General features: G+C 33.6%; 2 protein-coding genes across 3 annotated transcripts; one reads left to right on the top strand and one right to left on the bottom strand.

Annotated features, from left to right (window-relative positions):
• Positions 1-2,433: 2,433 nt before the first annotated feature.
• LOC128181094 (S-formylglutathione hydrolase-like) lies at positions 2,434-8,715 on the bottom strand. The gene is made up of 10 exons (XM_052849364.1): positions 8,566-8,715; positions 7,275-7,349; positions 6,936-7,024; positions 6,069-6,167; positions 5,613-5,737; positions 5,430-5,494; positions 5,109-5,262; positions 4,932-4,997; positions 4,728-4,829; positions 2,434-3,021 (listed from the first exon to the last, which is right to left on the bottom strand). The coding sequence occupies exons 1-10, from the start codon at positions 8,631-8,633 to the stop codon at positions 2,944-2,946; spliced, it is 921 nt and encodes a 306-aa protein (XP_052705324.1). The 5' UTR covers positions 8,634-8,715; the 3' UTR covers positions 2,434-2,943.
• Positions 8,716-8,810: 95 nt separating this feature from the next.
• LOC128181093 (uncharacterized) lies at positions 8,811-19,860 on the top strand. 2 transcript variants are annotated; one of them, XM_052849362.1, is made up of 17 exons: positions 8,811-8,972; positions 9,071-9,112; positions 9,271-9,344; positions 10,132-10,200; positions 10,801-10,876; positions 13,027-13,159; positions 13,917-13,982; positions 15,020-15,143; positions 15,664-15,763; positions 15,890-16,013; positions 16,479-16,592; positions 16,711-16,753; positions 17,178-17,292; positions 17,755-17,848; positions 18,321-18,390; positions 18,489-18,592; positions 19,052-19,860. In XM_052849362.1, exons 1-17 carry the CDS (start codon positions 8,921-8,923, stop codon positions 19,338-19,340), a joined length of 1,689 nt encoding a protein of 562 aa, XP_052705322.1. In that variant the 5' UTR covers positions 8,811-8,920; the 3' UTR covers positions 19,341-19,860. The 2 variants fall into 2 exon arrangements, with proteins under 2 accessions (XP_052705322.1, XP_052705323.1); XM_052849363.1 differs by lacking the exons at positions 8,811-8,972; positions 9,071-9,112; positions 9,271-9,344; positions 10,132-10,200 and adding an exon at positions 10,210-10,318.
• Positions 19,861-20,549: the final 689 nt, after the last annotated feature.

Genomic DNA, 20,549 nt, shown 5'->3' with positions numbered 1-20,549 from the left:
CGAAGGACTGCAGGGTTGTTCGGTTTCTCTGTTGGCCATATATATAACTGCCAAAGTTTTACCTTTATCCATGAGCGATCGCGAGACCTATGTATATTTATAATAAGTTTTTCTTACGACTCAATGTCAAGATCTAGTAAATGAAAGAAGCCTTCGGATTTCTGAAATTTGAGATTTGACTTTTTTCAATGATGCTTTTTAACAATAGCTTGGTTTTGTATGGTCAACTGGGGCTCAATTTTAAGATAAAGACGGTAAAGTGTCTTGTTTGAAACTGTCATTTTAAATGGAATATAGAAAGATATCAGCTACAAATCGTAGAGGTTTTTCCCTTTTCTTGACGAATGAAATATATTTATGATGCCTACAGTCTCTCTAAAAACAGCACATAAAATGTTCCTGACCTCCTCTTTAAATGTAATAAAATTGAACATGGGTATCGGGAGATTAACTTTCACTGAATTTTAGATGGATTGTCAAGAAAATGTTTTATTTTTACATAATTCCCTTTTATTCATAAAGTGCGGGGAAAATCTAGCACCCAAATAAAACTAAGAAAGCATTTACTAGATCTTGACCTAATATCGAAAATCTCAGAAACTGTGGAGATCTCAATCCATTTTTCAAGATATATGTCGTGAGTTTCAGCAAGTTGCTTTGCAATTCTGGTGTTTCGTTTGAGATACCTTTAAAAATATGTAAACATTAACTTGAAATTGCATGTACATTGGATGATAATAAATTTAAAGTAAAACATTTGACTTAAATTTTTTTTTTACCTAACCAAAACCTAAGGATTCACCCATTTATTATGGTCAAATATAAAAATATTGGTCATTGTGACGAAGATTGTCTGAAAATGTTTATAAAAACAAGTGAAAAGCTGTCAATGTGACAGCAAACTGGGTTTTCTTTTACGTGAACTGTATCCATAATCCATGTCAACCCGTATCCAGTGAAATGGAGTAGCCTATATGCACCATTTTGCCAAAAAATTACTAAGTTCAAAAGCTGTTATTTCTTCCATAAATTATCAGAAATCAAATTCCTAGCAATATGCACACCTCTAATATATGTACAATTAATCTGCAAAAGAACAACTTCCTATCTTGATAACTGTAGGAGGAGTTATCCGTACAATGAGGGTACCCTATATGCAATATTTTGCCAAAAAATGACTAAGTTCAAAAGCTGGTATTTTTTCATAAATTATCGGAAATCAAAATTCTAGCAATATGTACACCTCTGATATATGTACAATTGATCTGCAAAAGAACAAATTCCAATCTTGATAACTGTAGGAGGATTTATCCGTACAATGAGGGTACCCTTTTGGCAGCCGCATGCCCGCCCGTCCACCCGCCCGCCACTTTCACCATTTTAATAACCGGATTTTTCCGTTGGAAAACCCGGTTAAAAACTTCTTGTTCTTTATGAGAATAATAAAAGACTTCTTTTCTATTTATTTCTGAACTTGATTGCATAAGAACAGAAGCTAAGGTATAATACTGTTTTACCCTTGTGTGTATGTCTGTCCGTCCGTAACAAAAATTTCTGTCGCATTTATCTCAGCAGCTATTTATCACAGATGCTTGAAATTTTTACACAGTGTTTGTTAAGGCATGCCATATCGTGGGATATATTTTTGTACCAATCGGACGTCAACTTCCTGTTAAATGACGACATTGCTTATTTTTTAACCAAAATTTTCAAACAAAATTTCGTCAAAAATTTCTCAGCAACTATTTATCGCAGATGCTTGAAATTTTTACACAATATTTGTATAGGCATGCCATATCGTGGGATATATTTTTGTACCAATCAGACGTCAACTTCCTGTTAAATGACGACTTTGTTTATTTTTAGCAAAAATTTTCAAACAAATTTTTGTCAAAGAATTCTCAGCAACTGTTTATCGCAGATCAAAGAATTCTCAGCAACTGTTTATCGCAGATGCTTGAAATTTTAACACACTATTTGTATAGGCATGCTATATCGTGGGATGTATTCTTGTACTAATCGGACGTCAACTTCCTGTTAAATGAGTAGTTTGTTTATTTTAGCCAAAATTTTCAAACAAATTTTCCTCAAAGATTTCTCAGCAGCTATTTATCGCAGATGCTTGAAATATTAACACACTATTTGTTTAGGCATGCCATATTGTGGGATATATTTCTGTACCAATCGGATGCCAGCCTTCTGTTAAATGTCGACTTTGCTTATTTTGCATATCCACATCAGAGCGGGAATATCACTAGTGAGCATTGGCTCACAGATATCTTGTTTTTAATTTTCTTTGCAATTTTTTGAAATATTCTTGAATATTTAAGGCATATTTCAAAGTTATAACCCGATAAACAGATACAAATCATCTCATGCTTCTGGCACCTACTAGTATCTCCATTCCATTACATCGACAAAATCAGTCATATGTTAGGGATAATCATATTTAATTTGTATGAATATACAAATGATTGCATGTAAAACAAAAATCAATCATCTTAATAACATTCAGATTATAAACCCATATTGATAAACAACCTATAATATTCTGACAATATAGACATGATCAACACGAGTAGAAATATATGGCTTAATATAGAACGTGGCAAAGAATTCAATAAATGGTGGAGTTTTTCTACTCAAATTTAAAATTACATGGATTGTTACTTCTAAGTTGTTCATTTTACAAAACAAGAGTGTAGAAACAGGTCATGATCTCAAGCTACCCTTTTTTGATATTAGACAAAACAAAAATTTTAATCCACAAGGAAAATGTTGATACAAGAGTTGAATCAAAGCACACAGTGCCAGTCATAGATCATACACGTCAAACTGATGTACATTTCTTCTCCAGAAAGATACAGTCAATTTGATCTAAAATCATTAGAATCACTTTAGTAATAATTTGTTTAATGTCTGTCTGCGGTGGATGGAGCTGCCTCACTTCAGGAACTTGGCATGGTGTCTCACATGATCCTCCATGAAGGTTGCCATGAAATAGTAGCTATGGTCATACCCCTAGAATTCAAAAAATAACACATAAAAATAAAATAAGGAGTGAAACAGAATAACTACAGAGCTTCAGGTACTATAAAATGATATTTACTATAAATCTGGAAATTTTTAACGTAGATGAATTTTTAGCAAATTTGCACGTGCTCTGCATTCGCAAAAAAGAATTTTCCTGAAAATTAATCAACAATAAAAAAAAGGTAACTAAAAATTTTGACAAAAGCTGGTCTCTATTCCACACTACAGTGTATATGAACAGGTGTCAGTAAGTAGTATAGTCATTTAAAAAAAGAACAATTATATAACCAGGTAATTACCCTCTAACTATAGCTAGCCTGTGGAGAAGGGCTTTACTTACAATCGGTATCTTCAATTGACAGTCTCGTGTCTATCTTAAATGTACATGCACGGGCGTCGGAAGCAAATTGAAAGTGGGGGGGCTAGACTAATCCTCAGAAATATTGAGAAAAAAGTAATTCCCAAATCCATGGAAATCCTAATCCGGGGGGGGGGGGGGGGGGGGGGGGGGGGCGCTAGTATGCTTCTGAATCAAACTTATCAATCTTTCAAGGTAAATTTAGCAACAATAATCTTTCCTGCGAGAAAAAGTGGGGGGGCTGAACCCTCTATCATGCTATGTTTCTAATGGTTAGGTATAACTTTGCAAAAAAAGTGGGGGGGCTAAGCCCCCCCTAGGCCCCCCGGTTCCGACGCCTATGACATGTATAATGAATGATGACACTGCATGCATGTGTGATTTATTCATACATGTGCTAAGAACCAGCCTTAAGCAAAATGTAGGGTTTTTTTTTTTCACCCCATTCACAGTGTACCGGCCGGGCACATTTAATTCACAAAATATAAAAATTTGTACAGTATTTTGAATTTTGTCACCTGTGTTTGACATGTGACCCTACGATATTTTTGTAGTGTACACAAACCGTTGCATGTGAAGGTGTGAACTGCTAATAGGGATAATTATCTCGCTATAAATCTGTATCAAAATACCCCTTTAGGTAGTTTTGTTGCATTTGCTGCTGTTATTTAGCATTGCTGAAATATATATTGGTAATTAGAACAAGATAGAAATTACAGATATCAACTCTCACATGATGCTATATGAAGTTGGTAAACATATACGATTCGTGAGAAGATTAGAGGCGGTGGTAATATAAGATATCTGAAGGTTTGCTCACATTGTGCATGTCAATATTTGTGTGACATTTAATATTTGAGTGCTTTTTTATTAAGCGCTGATGCCAATTCACAAAAAATTAAAACATAAAAATTAATCTATAGCTTTATGACTCGGATTCGCAAAAATTTATCGACATAAACACTTTCAGATTTACGGTATCATTTTAAAAAAAAAAATTTCAAAAGTATAATTTCTCAGTCTGTTCAAATTGAAATTAAACACTGAAAACTTGCAGCTTACATTTGATCAGTTAAAATAATGCAGATATGTATTCGCAAAAATTTATCGACATAAACACTTTCAGATTTACGGTATCATTTTTTAAAAAAAAAATTTCAAAAATATAATTTCTCAGTCTGTTCAAATTGAAATTAAACACTGAAAACTTGCAGCTTACATTTGATCAGTTAAAATAATGAATTTATAAATAAGTCTGACAATGTTCAGGAATTACTGCTGACATAAGCACACACACTCTACAACCACACACACACACACATCCACACTGCTGTACCTCTTGCATCCTCATGACCAGCTCCATCTTGGCCTCAGCACAGGCCGTCACAAAGTTATCAGGGAGGAGTTGGCCTGCTGGCAGGAAATTATCAGCCTTTCCCTATAAAAAAAAATCATAGAATAGGTATTAAAACCCAAAGATACCTTAGCTTTAGTTTTACAAGTAATGCTCACATCGTACTATTTCAACACCATGCTATACCTGATCAACCAAAATCTTCAATGGTGGACCGTTATATTTCTTCACCAGACAACAGGCATCATATTCCTTTTAATTGCAAGAAAACAAAAAAATATTAAATCTGCCTCAAATTCATATTCAATTCCACAAAAATGGTCACGACTTTGAATATACTTTGCTTTGGGTTTGATGTAATACCTTCCAATCCTCTTGGTTGTCTCCTAGGTAACCAGAGAAGGCCTTCTTTCCCCAGGGACAGTTGACCGGATTACAAATGGGTGCAAATGCACTCACACTCAAGTATTTCCCAGGGTTCTTCAGTGCACAGATGAGGGCACCATGTCCACCCATGCTACAATTTAATTAAAAGTTGAAACAGTAAAATAACTACATAAATTAAACACTGCAGGCTTACAACAGGGATTTACTTTGCAGTATTTAATCACATGATTACCAGAATAGCAAGTTAAATGGAAAACCAATTACAAAATAAATTTTATGTATGGATAAATTATTTACCTGTGACCAAATATACCCTGTTTATCTCCAAGAACAGGAAAATTTGCATTTATAAGTGCTGGAAGCTAAAATAAAAAATATATAGAGTAAGCAACTTTTCCAATGCAAGGGGAACAAGAAACAATTTACAATGCAGTAAATAATTTTCATCCTCTCAGACTTAAAGTAGAGGGCTGCCATTACCTCCTCCGTCACGTAGGAGTACATTCTGTAGTTGGTCTTCCACTTCTCTTGGGTGGCGTTGACGTAAAACCCCGCCCCTGTCCCAAAGTCCCAGCCATCTTCCTCTCCCTCTATGTTACAACCTCCTATAACATGGGAAAAATCAATAAAGGGTTGATCACCCTGAGGTATGATGAACACTGATGGTACATGGTTAAATCACTCAACTTATACAGAGAGCTGCTTCAGGATAAAGGAGTAAAGTCACATTACTGATAACTTTATTGATAGTCTATTGAACTTAACAAAAGCATATTTAATCATCAATCAATATACCTGGTAAACAGTCTCAGAACAATTGATATATTAAATCTAAACAAAGTTAACTAACTCTACATGTTCTAACAAATATATAACTTTTGGGTCAATACAAAGCATGTTTCTCACTGACTTACTGGGTTGTACCCAATGACTTACTTGGACTGGTATCTGGGGCAACAACCACAAAGCCAAGCTCAGCAGCCACCCGCTGGGCTCCTGCCTTGGTGACGAAATTCTGTTCTGTGCAGGTCAGTCCTTAAAATGTATTAGGCAAATGCTAATAAACAAAACCCAGTCCTTGTGTTTAGAGGTAAGCTACTGTAGATTCTTAATCTAACACGAGAAATTAATATCTGCTAAAAATTGTGAGAAGCAAATAAAAGCTGATTTACAATCTTGCTTTTATTTTTCAGAAAAGATGTAAACTAAAAGTAACTATAATAGAAATTCTGCATGCACGATTTTATATTCTCGTGATTTGATGCAAAACGGTTCAATTGCAGAATTAAATACTTGCCTAAAATAAGTCATCTACAGTATCCAGTTATAGAAAAACATATATATACTTAATTACTTGGTTTATAACATACTTATATAAATTTGTGTGTGTGTGTGTATATATATATATATGCAGATGTATTGCATTTTCAACAGGGAAATACTTTAATCCAACTACAAAACATTGAATATATACTTCAAACCTGATAATAAATAATATATTTGATCACAGGCATGTAAATTCATTTATATGATAATGTACAGATATCCACTTATTATTGTAAATGTTTTCAACATTTATTTAATGTCTTATAAAAAAAATAACTAATAGAATATTTACCTTAGATTAGAATTGTCATACAAATTTTTATGACTGACATTTCTTTATAGTCTTCAAGTAACATGCAAAATGATCTTTTGAATTGGAATATGGTCTTTATTAACATCCTAATTCACCTCAAGTTCCAAGGTTAAAGGCATGAATATATTTATTGTAGACTATATCTAATAGATGTGTTGTATTACCTGACAGCCAGTAGAGGATGGGGCACTTTCCATTCTCAGCCTGTGGAGGTAGGAAGATGCCAAACTTCATGGTGCATTTCACTTCTTTGCTAAACAAATGAATGATGCAATCTCTTAAATTCATATTAAAATGCAATTACAATTTATTATGAAAAGCAACATTCCTATCAATTAACATTAAACTGATTTTCAAAACAAATTAAAGCTTTCAAAATAAAATTCTGGATGATAAAAAAATAAATATTAATTCTAATGATCCCTATTCATGCTATTTGCAGATTTATTATGATGATTCAAAGAATCAAAATATATTAATTTTCTCATGAATTGATTGGTTACCTTTCATGACTGAAGACTTTTTGATAGCCTCCAAACATTTTGTTGCTTGAAACTTCTGTTAAAGCCATGGTTGATCTATTATTAATTAATAAACAAAGGAAGTCAATGCAACGTTACAGAAAATGCACTCACATAAGCTTGCAATAATGAAACAGGACTTGCACTCAAATATTTAAAAGTATGTATCATATATTAAATTAATTTACTGTAGTTTCATTAATATTCATTAAATTTTTTTTTTCCAAATATTTTTGTAATGTGATTTACATGCATAAATATTCATTAAAATAGTAAAGAAAAAAAAAAGTATATGACAAATAAAGTTCAATGTACATGTCAGCTCTTGAAGTAAGCCCTAGATTGGTGCATTATTGGTATCTTTACCCAATTTACATATTATTACAGATTTTGACACACATTTCTTGTCTCTCCATGCCCTGTAAGCTAATTCAATCTGTGATGTCATTCTTAATATTATAGCTTTTAAAAAATCTTAGTCAGGAAACAGAAGAGATGTAGTTTACATTTTTATTTCTGTTGACTGTTGATCATGAGACAAGAGAGTAGGGTTGCATTTGTATAGTAGCATAGTACATTTGTAGCATTTGCATTATAGTAGCATTTGATCATGATCTCAAGAAACTGAGATTTGATATCTATTGACATCTATCAACCATTAAATGATTGTTGCAAACCATGGCCAATATATGTATGTTCTTCCCCATCTGGTCAAGAAGCTAAACGCAGTCTTCTAATATAGAAGCAAGAATTTGCACAGATTTTTTTAAAAATTACCCAAAACCAAACAATTTCTTGAAAACAAAATTTCCAAATTTTTGATGTGACAAGGAATGAATCTACAGAATTTTTTCTGTTTTTGGCATTATATATTCTGATTGATTATATAATATTCAGTAAGGACATGTATTTGTTGCAAACAGGGATGACAGCGTCTTCTTTATATTTCAGTCTCCCCTCCCCCTGCTTCCAAGAGATAACGCTCAACTGTTCACATCAGTGCCTTTTTTCGTTTTATATTTTCAACCAATTTAATGAAACAGTGAAAATATGAGATTAACGATACGCTTACTTAATCTTAAATAATGCAACATCTAATTAGATTTATGGTATATTTGTGTGGATTATGAAGGAAATTCGGACAAAAACAAAATTGATTTCCAACAAAATTCATAGAGTTTTTGCGTTGCTATTCCGTGCATTTTGCATTTTAGTACTAAAGTAATGTTAAGAGACATTCATTGAAAAATGTCAACAGGCATATCATACTTACAAACAACTCTGATATCGTGAGAGAATGGGAATGCTGATAGTTTTCAAACACCGGCTGACTAACAACATAGAGAAACCTACGCTGAAAAATATAGTAACCTATAAAAGTCGCGGTGTTAAGTTTTTCTATGCGAAAATTGATATAAATAGCAAAAATTATGTTTAAAAAGTGACAACTAAACATTAAAATATTTTCATGATTGATAACAGTGAAGAACATATATTTCATCTCTCGAATGTTTTCAGATGCGGATTAATATTTTATCTTATCTACTTTCACTTTCGACCGAACTGACGTGGATGGCGAGCAGAAAGTGTCAACATGTAGCTAGTTTTTGGAAGTTTTAGCTTTAATAATGGGGGAGACACGCAAGACGGGAGGGAAAATATTAGTTTATTTACAATGTTGTAAGTTGTCACTTTCTTTGTTTTTGTAAAGTTGCACATTTTCTACTGCTTTTTATTTAAAAGTGTTAAAATAAATCGATTGTATACATGTGTTGTAGATTTTGTGACAATAGCCACGATACTCGGAACTGGAATATTAGGTAAATTCTTTACCCTAACTTGAGTTATAGTTTAAATTTACTTGGTCACTTTCTGATTTTAAATTGTTATAGATAACCTTCAAAATGAAATGAAAGTTCTGTTTATATATGGAGGTTGTCAATCATTTTAGTTACCTTTATTAACTTAATTTATGTAGGCCTGCCAGTTACTCTAAGTAAATCAGGAATATACCCATTCTTGGTATCATTTGTGTTTGGGGCATTGATGCAGGTAAGTTAAATATATATACATGTAATTCAGTGTCAGGTTTGTTTGCCCTATCTACCTGTTCACCCGAGTCCAATCACTCATAGTCTGTCTTCCTAAATTATCAATTTCCCTATACCAGGGTTGTTCGCTTTATATTCTGTATGCCCTCTTGTATATATTATGTTTTTAATATAAAGTCTTTTTTATTTTTTATCCTTTTCATTTGTGGTAGATCAGGATTTTGCTTATAATTATTTATGATAAATAGCATTCCGATCCCAATTTAATCTTTTTCGCTTAATTTGGTAATGCCTACTTATATGATAGCCTATAACTGATGACAGTTTTCTATTGTTTTGTCCTCTATATGAACTCGTGTATCTTCATATTGGATGAGGGTGACAGCTGGTTTTGTTAGCTTCCTTTCTCCTGAGTCTTTCTGTCTGTGGGAGGTCCCTGTTAATGTTAAGTTAGGTTAGGGTTGGGGGCTTTTAGGTATTTGCCATTTAATAACTTGTTTTTCATGTTTTGTTGTTATAAATTTATAAAGGGTTGTTAATCTTGATTTTCAATTACTTTGAGTTTGGTTAATTTATCTGGTTCATATATATTTTGAGTAAAGTAGCTTTCTTATCATATTCAGAAATTAATAGAGCGTACGGTAATTCTCAATGTGGAGATCAAATTCAGTTGTTAAAACAAAAAATAAGCACAATGCAAATTACTGATAAAGAGCTACAGCACTGACCAGCTAGACACCTTTAAATTTATTACCGTTCAATGCTGGTGATGTACCTCTATATTGTAGATGCTGACAGTGTACTTTTTCACAGAACTTCTTCAGTTGGCCCATGTCTCCCAGATCCACGACTCAAAGGTTTGGCTTTTTCTTCAAATACCCTCCATTGTACATGCTGTATATCATTTTTACCATCAACATTTTTGATAACCAAACTTACTTTGATATGCAACAGTCTCCCAGACGAAGGATTTGGGTAAATATTTTTCTGCATGTTTTGATAGTTGATGAATAGGTACACATAGGACTTGTAGGATTAAGATTGGATAAATTCACATACATGTACTCTGTCATAGGGAGTTAAACAACAAGGCTTGATTATAGACCATTTATTTTAATTACATAGTCTAGAAGTCAGCTAGGAGTGTTTTGGGTCATAGGTTGCCAAAATATGATCGTAAAGAGGAAGTAAAGAGGAAGAAGTAACTTAGAAACTGGGCAGCCTCAGGAATAGATAGTTCTACCATAGTTGTTCCCTGCTACTCTTTGAAAACATGAATAGTTAATACTTACCGTACATGAAATTGTCCACATTCCATAAATGACAAAATGTATTTAACTGATTGATTACTGCATAATGTCTTGTATTGTCTACTTGTGTGTACTTTGTATTCTTTAAGTCAATTTTTTACCAAATCACATACATTTATTTCACTGCATTTTTATCAATTAACACAGGAGGAGTTGGTGCCATTGAATGATCTGCTGGCGGATGAGACGTGTGATGAGCTCGAGGAGGAGGATGAGACCAGTGGTGAGGACAGTTACCATAGTTACATGTGTACACACACATTCATATATTTATATATTGGCATCATATGTCTGTAGTATCTGTATCTAATCCACATGAAGGTAATGGAGTTTCATTAACCTTGTTTTGTAGATTCTCAAGCTGTGGTGTAAGGAATTTGTTGTAATTTTATTTATTTTACAGTTGAATCAAGCTAGTCAAATTTATTAGTTGCTTCTATGCAATGTGATACATGCGCATATTTTGCTGCAGAGATTACAACATGTTGCATAGCTTGTATTGATTTTTTATTAATATGATCAATCATGATTCATGGTAGAATATAACCTTATCTGATTGCAAATCATAAATCTTTTTATTGCATGCTTTTACCTGGTCTAACACACAGTATATTATTACAATTTCATTTTAAACTGATATCACATTGAGATAAATTTAGTCCACTGATCAATTTATTAAAAGATGTCCCATGGTCAATTATATTCATTTCGATTAAAACTTAGTAATGAATTAGTGAAATGTCACAGTTACTTATGAAAGTGATCTGAAACCAAGACCATCTGTTACCACCCATAATCTGTCAGTATGCATGTTCTTTGAATTATAATTCCTAGAGATCTTCAAGCTGGAGACCTTGATTTTAAAGTTAATTTTTCGTCTTTTGTATTCAGTGCCAAGCACCTTGTCCTCTTCTGTTGTCTGTCTGTTTCTTTTTTTATCACTCTATATGTATTGTGCTTCATAACTATTTAAGAAAAGGTGTAACAAGTTGGAAGCAAATATGTGCAGCAGAGTAAAGGTATAAGTTTTTTTTTATACAGACCCACTATTCAGTGTTTGGAATGTGGGATGACTTTACAGGAGTTGGATGACTTTACAGGAGTTCTTGAAAAACTTAATCTTAAAAAGATTCAATTCTTTTTAGTGTGAAGGGACCGCCACACCTTTAGGAAAAAGATGACTGCACTTTAAGACATGCGATATTTGCGAGAAAATAAACTTTAAAAAGAAGAATTTTTCTTTCAATCGTAGAAATGGTCAACATCTAAACTGCAACTTTACATAATTGCATTAATAAATAAAAGTTTTTTATTACCAAGTACTTGTTTTCATAGGTGGGGGTGATCACTATTTCTTGAATCTCCATACGATTATGAAGACGCCCACTTTAGTACTGACTTCATACATAGTCAGCGCATGTTTGTCTATTGTTATCCGTTTAACAGTAGTTGTATATTTGCATTATCAAAGTTATGTCAAAGGGAGATTAATAGACAAACATGTGCTCATGGTTTAAATGAGAAAAAACTGCTTCTTCTTACTTTTGCTTTCCCTGTTGTAACCAAGGGTTGATGCATGTTGAATATTATGATTTACCACGTGATTTCTCACCTCAGGTAACTTTATGAATACAAAATTCTATCATGTGACGTGGTAAGGTAGCATATTTTGTGCTAACTAGGACAATGTTTTCGAACACATTTTAAAGTTGTCAAGCATTGATGTAAAGTCTTCTGTACTTACATGCAGGTGGTTTAATCGTTGAAACCATAATAGTATACTTGTATCTTAGAGAATGGTCTAGATAGGGTTATAGGGTGAAAGAGTGGTCACATAAATTTTAATACATTGCATTGTTATTCATGCTAGTCTAATTTTAGTATTATTCTGATAATGGCAGCTCCACCTCTCATGCATATTGATATCAATCTTATGTTTGATCAAGGAAAGATAAGCTGAAATTCTCCTTTTTTCGAAAGTTTTAAGGAGAAAAGCATAGAATGAGCTTATTGTATCACAGCCTAAAATCTTAATTCAAGTTGGAAATTGACTAGACTCTTATAAAATTTAACAAAAGTGATACTAGGTTAAGAAATAAACGCAATAGAAGCAGCCGAAAAGGGCCCAAAACCCAGCGCTAAGTGCAGTCATCCTTCACTGTTTTGTGTTTCTTAGAAATTTGCTTCAACTCAGCTGTAGAGGATATGTATGATAGGGATGTTCAGATTAGGAAATTCATAGTATGCTTTCAATTCATTAAAGATCTGAAAATTGAATTTTAAATAACCAACTTACCAAATCGTAAAGTTTTGTGTAAAAAACTGCAAAAATTAGAAATAAATCATAACTTTTTTTCTTCAATAATTTTTCAGAGTCTGTACTGGCAGGTCATGTGATCTTACCCAAACAGGCCAGCACCCAACCCCCAAACCTCCATCTCCTGGGAGAGCTGTTCCTCAGCTGTGGACTTGTTCAGGCCTTTGACATCATCCTGGTTCTACAGTTGTAAGTCTCTAAGATTGTTCAGGCCTTTTACAACGTTGTAAGTCTCTAAGATTGTCCAGGCCTTTTACATCCTTGTAAGTCTCTAAGATTGTTCAGGCCTTTGACATTGTTCTAGTTCTACAGTTGTAAGCCTTTAAGATTGTTCAGGCCTTTGACATCATCCTGGTTCTACAGTTGTAAGTCTCTAAGATTGTCCAGGCCTTTTACATCCTTGTAAGTCTCTAAGATTGTCCAGGCCTTTTACATCCTTGTAAGTCTCTAAGATTGTCCAGGCCTTTTACATCCTTGTAAGTCTCTAAGATTGTTCAGACCTTTTACATCGTTGTAAGTCTCTAAGATTGTCCAGGTCTTTTACATCGTTGTAAGTCTCTAAGATTGTCCAGGCCTTTTACATTGTTGTAAGTCTCTAAGATTGTCCAGGCCTTTTACATTGTTGTAAGTCTCTAAGATTGTCCAGGCCTTTTACATCCTTGTAAGTCTCTAAAATTGTCCAGGCCTTTGGTCTTTGACATTATTCTGAATCTATATTTGTAAGCATCTTTGATTTTTAAGGCCTTGACAATGTTCTTGGTTCTCCAATTTTAAGTCTCTATGATTGTTGAATTTTATAAACATTTTATTGACTTATTATGTCAAAGTGATGAGACACAAGTTATAAAAAACTTTGATTGTTCTCTCCTTAAATGCTATTTTGTATTTGTCATTTGTTTCTTCTTTTTTTTTAAAACTGAATTTGTGTTGGATTTTTTCCTTTCAGTGTTGCTCTTTTGATTAGTTACTCTTTAGCAGGAAGTGAAGCATATGCTCAAGTTTTAGGAATCAAGTAAGTTTGACCCATTTCATTAAATAATTTAAAGAAAGTATATATAATCATAGATTTCTTAATTTATAGAAATTTAGAATGCAAAAAGAAATAAATTAACGTCAATTAAATATATATTTAGTATATCTAGTTCCAAAACTGGTCTTCTTCATGTAGAACAGTTATTTGGTACATGTATAATATTTTTAATAGTAATTACAATATTTATATACGTACAGTCACTACATGTGTATATGTTGTGTTGTTTACAGTAAAACATGGTCATAACGAAGTCCCAGGGATGGGCAATATTACTTCGTTAAAAGCGCGTATATCTGTCAAGTTTACAACTTGTGATTAAGTCATGGGAAATGAAATTCACTTTGCTGTAAGCATCAATTCATTATAAGCGTGTTCGCTATAACCCTGTTTTACTGTCCCATACTCCTAGTGGTATTAAATTATACTGAACCAGCTTGCCCTTGTCAATCTTATTAAATTAGAACTTTGATGTGCTCCGACAAATTTGATGTCGAATCGAATTTGTCGGAGTGGATCAAAGATAAATCAGATTGGCCCTTTGTCACTGTTTCTATTCTCCAGCTACATCTACTTGATCCCTGTGCTACAGCAGGGTTCTCTGTCATTGTGTTTGTAGCTACATCTACGTGATTCCTGTGCTATAGCAGGGTTTACTCTGACTGTTTCTATTCTCCAGTTACATCTACGTGATTCCTGTGCTACAGCAGGGTTTACTCTGACTGTTTATATTCTCCAGTTACATCTACGTGATTCCTGTGCTACAGCAGGGTTCTCTGTCATTGTGTTTGTAGCTACATCTACGTGATTCCTGTGCTACAGCAGGGTCTACTGTCATTGTGTTTGTAGCTACATCTACGTGATTCCTGTGCTACAGCAGGGTCTACTGTCATTGTGTTTGTAGCTACATCTACGTGATTCCTGTGCTACAGCAGGGTTCTCTGTCATTGTGTTTGTAGCTACATCTACGTGATTCCTGTGCTACAGCAGGGTTTACTCTGACTGTTTCTATTCTCCAGTTACGTCTACGTGATCCCGGTGTTCGTGTGGGTGCTGACCTTCCTCATCGTCTTCGCCCTACAGCTGGTCCAGCCCCTGGTCTCTGTTCTTACCTTCTTCAAAGGTTCTCTCTTGCTTGGAACAGTAAGTCAATTTGATTATTTAACTATTTTGTCACATCTATACACTGACATTTTAGGAAAAAATGTAAAGAAATTTGAACTTGAAATCTCAAGGAAATGTCCTTTCTATGAAGTAAGTCTCAATTATTAGTGCTCCACTCTGTGGTCACCCTAAAGTTATCAGTCTACCTGTTCCTCTGTTATAATCTCCATAAGGTTATAATCTATAAGTTTAATAGATTGCAGCAGAATCATTAAATTTAAAATTTATGGTGGCTCAATTTTTTAAGGTATTCATGGGTATATAGCCCTCCTATATGAATTGACATCCTCGATGGAAAAAATTTTTGAAAGAGTTTTCTTACTGAAACTGAACACCGATCTATTCATGAAATTACATCCCCACAAATGAGCAAAAAACCAAACAATCCTCGAAAATTGGCCCCCCACGAATTTAAATGATTCCACAGTACCTTCACACTTATTTTGCATTCCTTATCAACATACTGGAACAATAATTTTTTTACTTTTTGATTCGCAAGGTTGCAGTAACATTTTATGTTGGGTCAGAAATAAACAGAGAGATTCACAATGACTTCTCAGCATTTGGAGAACCATTCTTAATGGGAACAGTGGCACTGGGTATGTATGAAATCATCCAAACTTTAACACTGCTACTTTAAAAAGTACATTACATTAAACTTATATCATGATACATGTACAGTTTGTATCTATTAACCTTGGACTGACCTTGACCTTATTTTGTAGGTGGTGTTGTGAATACAATGCCTCTGATGTACAGCAAGATCAGTCCGGTTAAGAACCAGATTCAGAATTTCCGTCTCTCTGTGAACCTCGGTCTTCTGACCTGTACGATACTCAACATTCTGTGGTAGGTAGTCATAAAAACGAACATATATATATAGTGTGTACCGGTACTGTGGAATCATTTAAATTTGTATTGGCCCAACTTTTATGGTATTTGTGGGTACCCCTTGCCCACGAATTGACATCCTAGACGAAAAACTAATTATAAAGATTAAGTTTTCCTACTAAAGTGAAAACAGACCCATCCATGAAATTACATTCCCTTGAATAAGCAAACAACCCACAATCCAGGAAAATTTCCCTCCAGGAAATTAAATGATTCCACAGTAATTAAATCTTTTTACTGATTACTCAGTTCATACTTGCAGGTAGATGGTAGATCTACTAGGCACACCAATTCAACAAAAAATAAAATTTAGTCACATGATATAGATTTAGTCACATGATATAGATTTAGAAGTTTAACTTAAAATGCAAATGTACATAAATTTCCTGTGATATTCTCAGTGCTTACTTTGGTCTGCTACAGGTGCTGGGCAGTGCTGGACATTGTTCCCCAGTTGTCTACATTCCAGTGTGCCTCCAACACACAATCTACTGAATCTCAAGGAAATCTATGTCATAGCAATATTTCTCTTCAAAGGTAAATAAAGCTTCATAGATATTTGAGGTTTGACTAAATACCTCTTTACATTTACCAATGGTTTTCAAATACTGGTACATGTATATATATTTTATTCAATTCCTGGTGGTAATTTCAGATCAGCAAGTGAAGGGGAAATCTCCACAATTCCTTTGACTGAGGTATGAAGAAATAATGATCTCATTTCAAAAACATATACCGGTACAAACTTGCATTAAACTACCCTACCCCCTAAAATTTTGACTAACAATATTACTAAAGTTTTAAGTAACAACACTTACCATATATATATTGGATCCAGGTGTTGCTGTGTGTTTTTATAGATTATTTAGAAGAATTACCCATCCTTTTTATGGGCTGCTTTGAAATTCCTGATGAAGCTGTTTATTATGGTCACTTAAGAAATATTTAATGACACTAACTGTATTTATGAATGTTGCTGTGTTTCTCTTTATAGATTATCAAGGAGCGATACCCATCCTTTTCATGGGTTGCTTTCCTGATTGAGCTATATATAATGGTCACCTAAAAATTGATTAATGACACTTACTATATATATAAATGTTGCTGTGTTTCTCTTTTTAGATTATCAAGGAGCGATACCCTTCCTTTTCGTGGGTTGCTTTCCTGATTGAGCTGTTTATTATGGTCAGCATCACCGTCTCTTTCCTGACTGTGGGAGCAGTTCTTCACCACACCTGTAAGTTACACTCACAGGCAAAGGAATTTGTTTCCATTTACTGTAAACCAACTTTTATTCGCATGTGAGAAATTTTCGCAAGGTTCGTGAGGGCCTCATCGACGTGAATATTTCTTGCTGTGAACCAGTTATTGTCGTATAGTTGTTATAACAGTTGGTTCTGGAGAAGTCTTGGTCGCAGATATTTGTTGTCAAGAACCAGTTTATCAGAAGTTAATCATGAACAAAAGTCATCGTTATTTAAAGTTGGTTTACAGTACTTATTTTCACTAACATTTTTTTTACAATTGAAGATCCTCCTAATTGACAAATATTTACATAGAGTACAGTCAAAGATTGCTGATTTTCAATGAAAGATGTGAATTGATCTATATAATGATAAAGAAAATATTTAATAAACTGATTTTTGATGTTTTATTTTCCATATTGATGCCAGATAATATTTACTGTCTAAATCTTTAGTACTAGGTTGGCTTCAATCAGCATGGAAAAAAGATAAGCTGACAGAATACAGAACACAAACCAAACTGAAAGTGAGGTGTATAAACGCCAAATGGTAAGTTATCAAAATCAGGTGCACCTGACCTAGAAACATGTAGGAAGTTCACAAAATTGTTTTATTTGAGATTATCATACTAATTCAGAATGGTAAATCAGCAAAGTTAGGCCTATCATGCAACTGGTAACAGAAAGCTTAAAAATATTGAATTAACAAGGGTGTAAATGTATATGGGTGCATATTGGTAAGTTACAAATTCAGGAACCGGTATATCAATGCCAAATGGTAAGTTAACAGAGGTGAATCAATGCCAAATGGTTCATGTAAAGATAAAGTCAAATATTACAAGCTGGAAGTCAAATATTGATTACAAAATTTAATACATGTACTACAACAAAGAGTTGTAGCTTAGTTAGATGTAAAACTCAGGTTTGTAATCTTATCTTTAATCTTTATTTATGAGTTATTGAAATGAAGAAAACTCTGTTATGTAACCCTATAACTAATCTTCAGTTATTTGTAATTTTAGTTTTTGCAGTACAGTTGTCTCCCTTGCAGTGTTTTGTGTTGTGTTTGGTGTATCAATGCTGGATCCTCAGGTAAATTATCCAGATGAACACAGAGTTTAAGATTTTATTTGTTGCAGCAAAAAATTGTGCAAGGTTTATTCATACACATTTATTGACTTATTTTACAGGGATTTGTTGATATACTGGAGAAGTTTTCCTCTTTTACCATCAACATTGAAGTTGCCTTATTCATATTTTTAATGTGTCATAATGCCAGGAAAAAAGAACATTTGTAAGTACATGTTTTGATACTGTAGCTGATATATATAGCAATGACATCTCTCTCTCTCTCTCTCTCTCTCTCTCCTTTTGGTAATTTTTTCTATTTATACTTTAAAGATGTCTTTGTGGATATAATATACATGTAATCCCATATTGAATACCGGTAATGATAGATCCTCACAGTGATATATCAAAATAAGGGAGGGTGAAATATCTGATTAAATACTGTAAATATACTACATTTGGCGTTGTATTCTATTTAGCGCTTTTGGCGGAATGCGGCCCTCCGCTAAATCAAGTACATCGCTAAATGCCATACATCTATGTATAAGAATAGTCACATTCAGGAATAAGCCAATTCAAATCCACGCCAATTTGTTCGAAAACTAATTTCTGCCAAATATCGTACATGCCAAATACAATACGTTTACAGTATGTTTGTATCTTTATTTTTTATCTTTGTTTGTAGAGCACAAAGGATCTCCTTACCAATTCCATCTTTATTTGGAAAGTTGTTATATTTAATTCCTGTGTACTTTGGCATAGCTGTGATATATGATGTTGGGTTAACTATATACTCAATTGTGAAAGTCCACATGCCAGACGGGGACCGGCAAAGCTCTCTTGCGTCTTCCATACTGATGACAACAGTATTGACAACAGATGTCCTACATAACTTGACATCAGTAACTAAATCATCACTGGAAACATCTACACAACAATATGTTACAAATGTGTTCAATAATTCAGATGTATGAATGCTAACTTATTTCACATACCCTATAATTATTGTCATTTATGTGTCAACCTTATTAAAGGTATTAGCTGAAATTTTTACAACTTAATATAATTTATCTGTACTTAGCTGGTGATGTGGTTTTGTGATCTGCATTCTTAAATATAACTCAGGTTAATAATTTATTGATCTTAATTACGGTATGGAAGTTGTTTATATACAATTATCATGATGGTTGTGACAATTTGATAAATACAGAAATGTACGATTGTCTGAAAAGTACCGGTAACCAAATATTTAGCATGATTTCTGTACTATATAAGAAAAAGTATTTATACAAAAATATGTTATCTGCCTATTAAACATGTAACTTATGGTATTTAAGTTTGTTACAAAGTAACAAGTTTGTGGTAAATATAAAATTTCTTTGGTTCAACTGACATATAATTTTTATTTCTCCTGTCCATCTCTTGTTATCCTTTGGATAAAATTGATTCTATCAATTCACTTCAGTGATAAACATAAAAACAGAATGCATTAAATGTTTTGTTGGGGTTTTTTTTACCTGTATTCTGTTTGAAGTTCGCCTTGCTTCTTTATGCCTTATTTGATAAGACTATAAAAAATATTAAATTGAGTAGGGGTTCTGCATTAAAGGGTAAGGGTACTCCTTTTAAAGATTAGGGTACTCAAATGGGGGTAAAGGGTACACCTTTGGGAAGAAGGGGTTCTCCGTTGGAGGGTAAGGATTCTCCTTCCTTTGGAAGATCAGGGTACCCCAGTGGAGTGTAAGGGTACTCCATAGGAGGGTATTCTAAAGGAAGGCAAGGGTACTTAATTGGAGGGCAAGTTTCCTTCTCTCGAAAAGGGTACACTACACATATTTGAAGGACATCATTGGAGGGTAAGGGTGCTTCATTAAAAGGTGAAAGGTACTGGTAAGTTACTCCATTGGATGGAACGAGAGAAAGGGCACTACACTGGTGGGTAAAGATACCCTGTGGGAAGGTTAGTAATAAGGGTACTCAATTTGAGGATAAGAATAGGTACATGTACATGTTTTGCTAGGGAAGGGTTCTCCATTTGATGGTTAGAGAATAAAGATACTCTTTGGAAATTAAGAGTAGGGCTACTCCATTAGAATTTAAAAATACATGTACTACAATGGAACATAAGAAAGTAAAGGAAATCATGATCAGCTGAATAGTCAGGGTACTACATTAGAGGGTAT

This window comes from Crassostrea angulata, chromosome 4 (genome assembly GCF_025612915.1).
Source record: "Crassostrea angulata isolate pt1a10 chromosome 4, ASM2561291v2, whole genome shotgun sequence".
NCBI classification, from domain to species: Eukaryota; Metazoa; Mollusca; class Bivalvia; order Ostreida; family Ostreidae; genus Magallana; species Magallana angulata.
The sequence above is the reverse complement of the archived record's forward strand: the minus strand, read 5'-3'. Positions and strand labels throughout refer to the sequence as shown.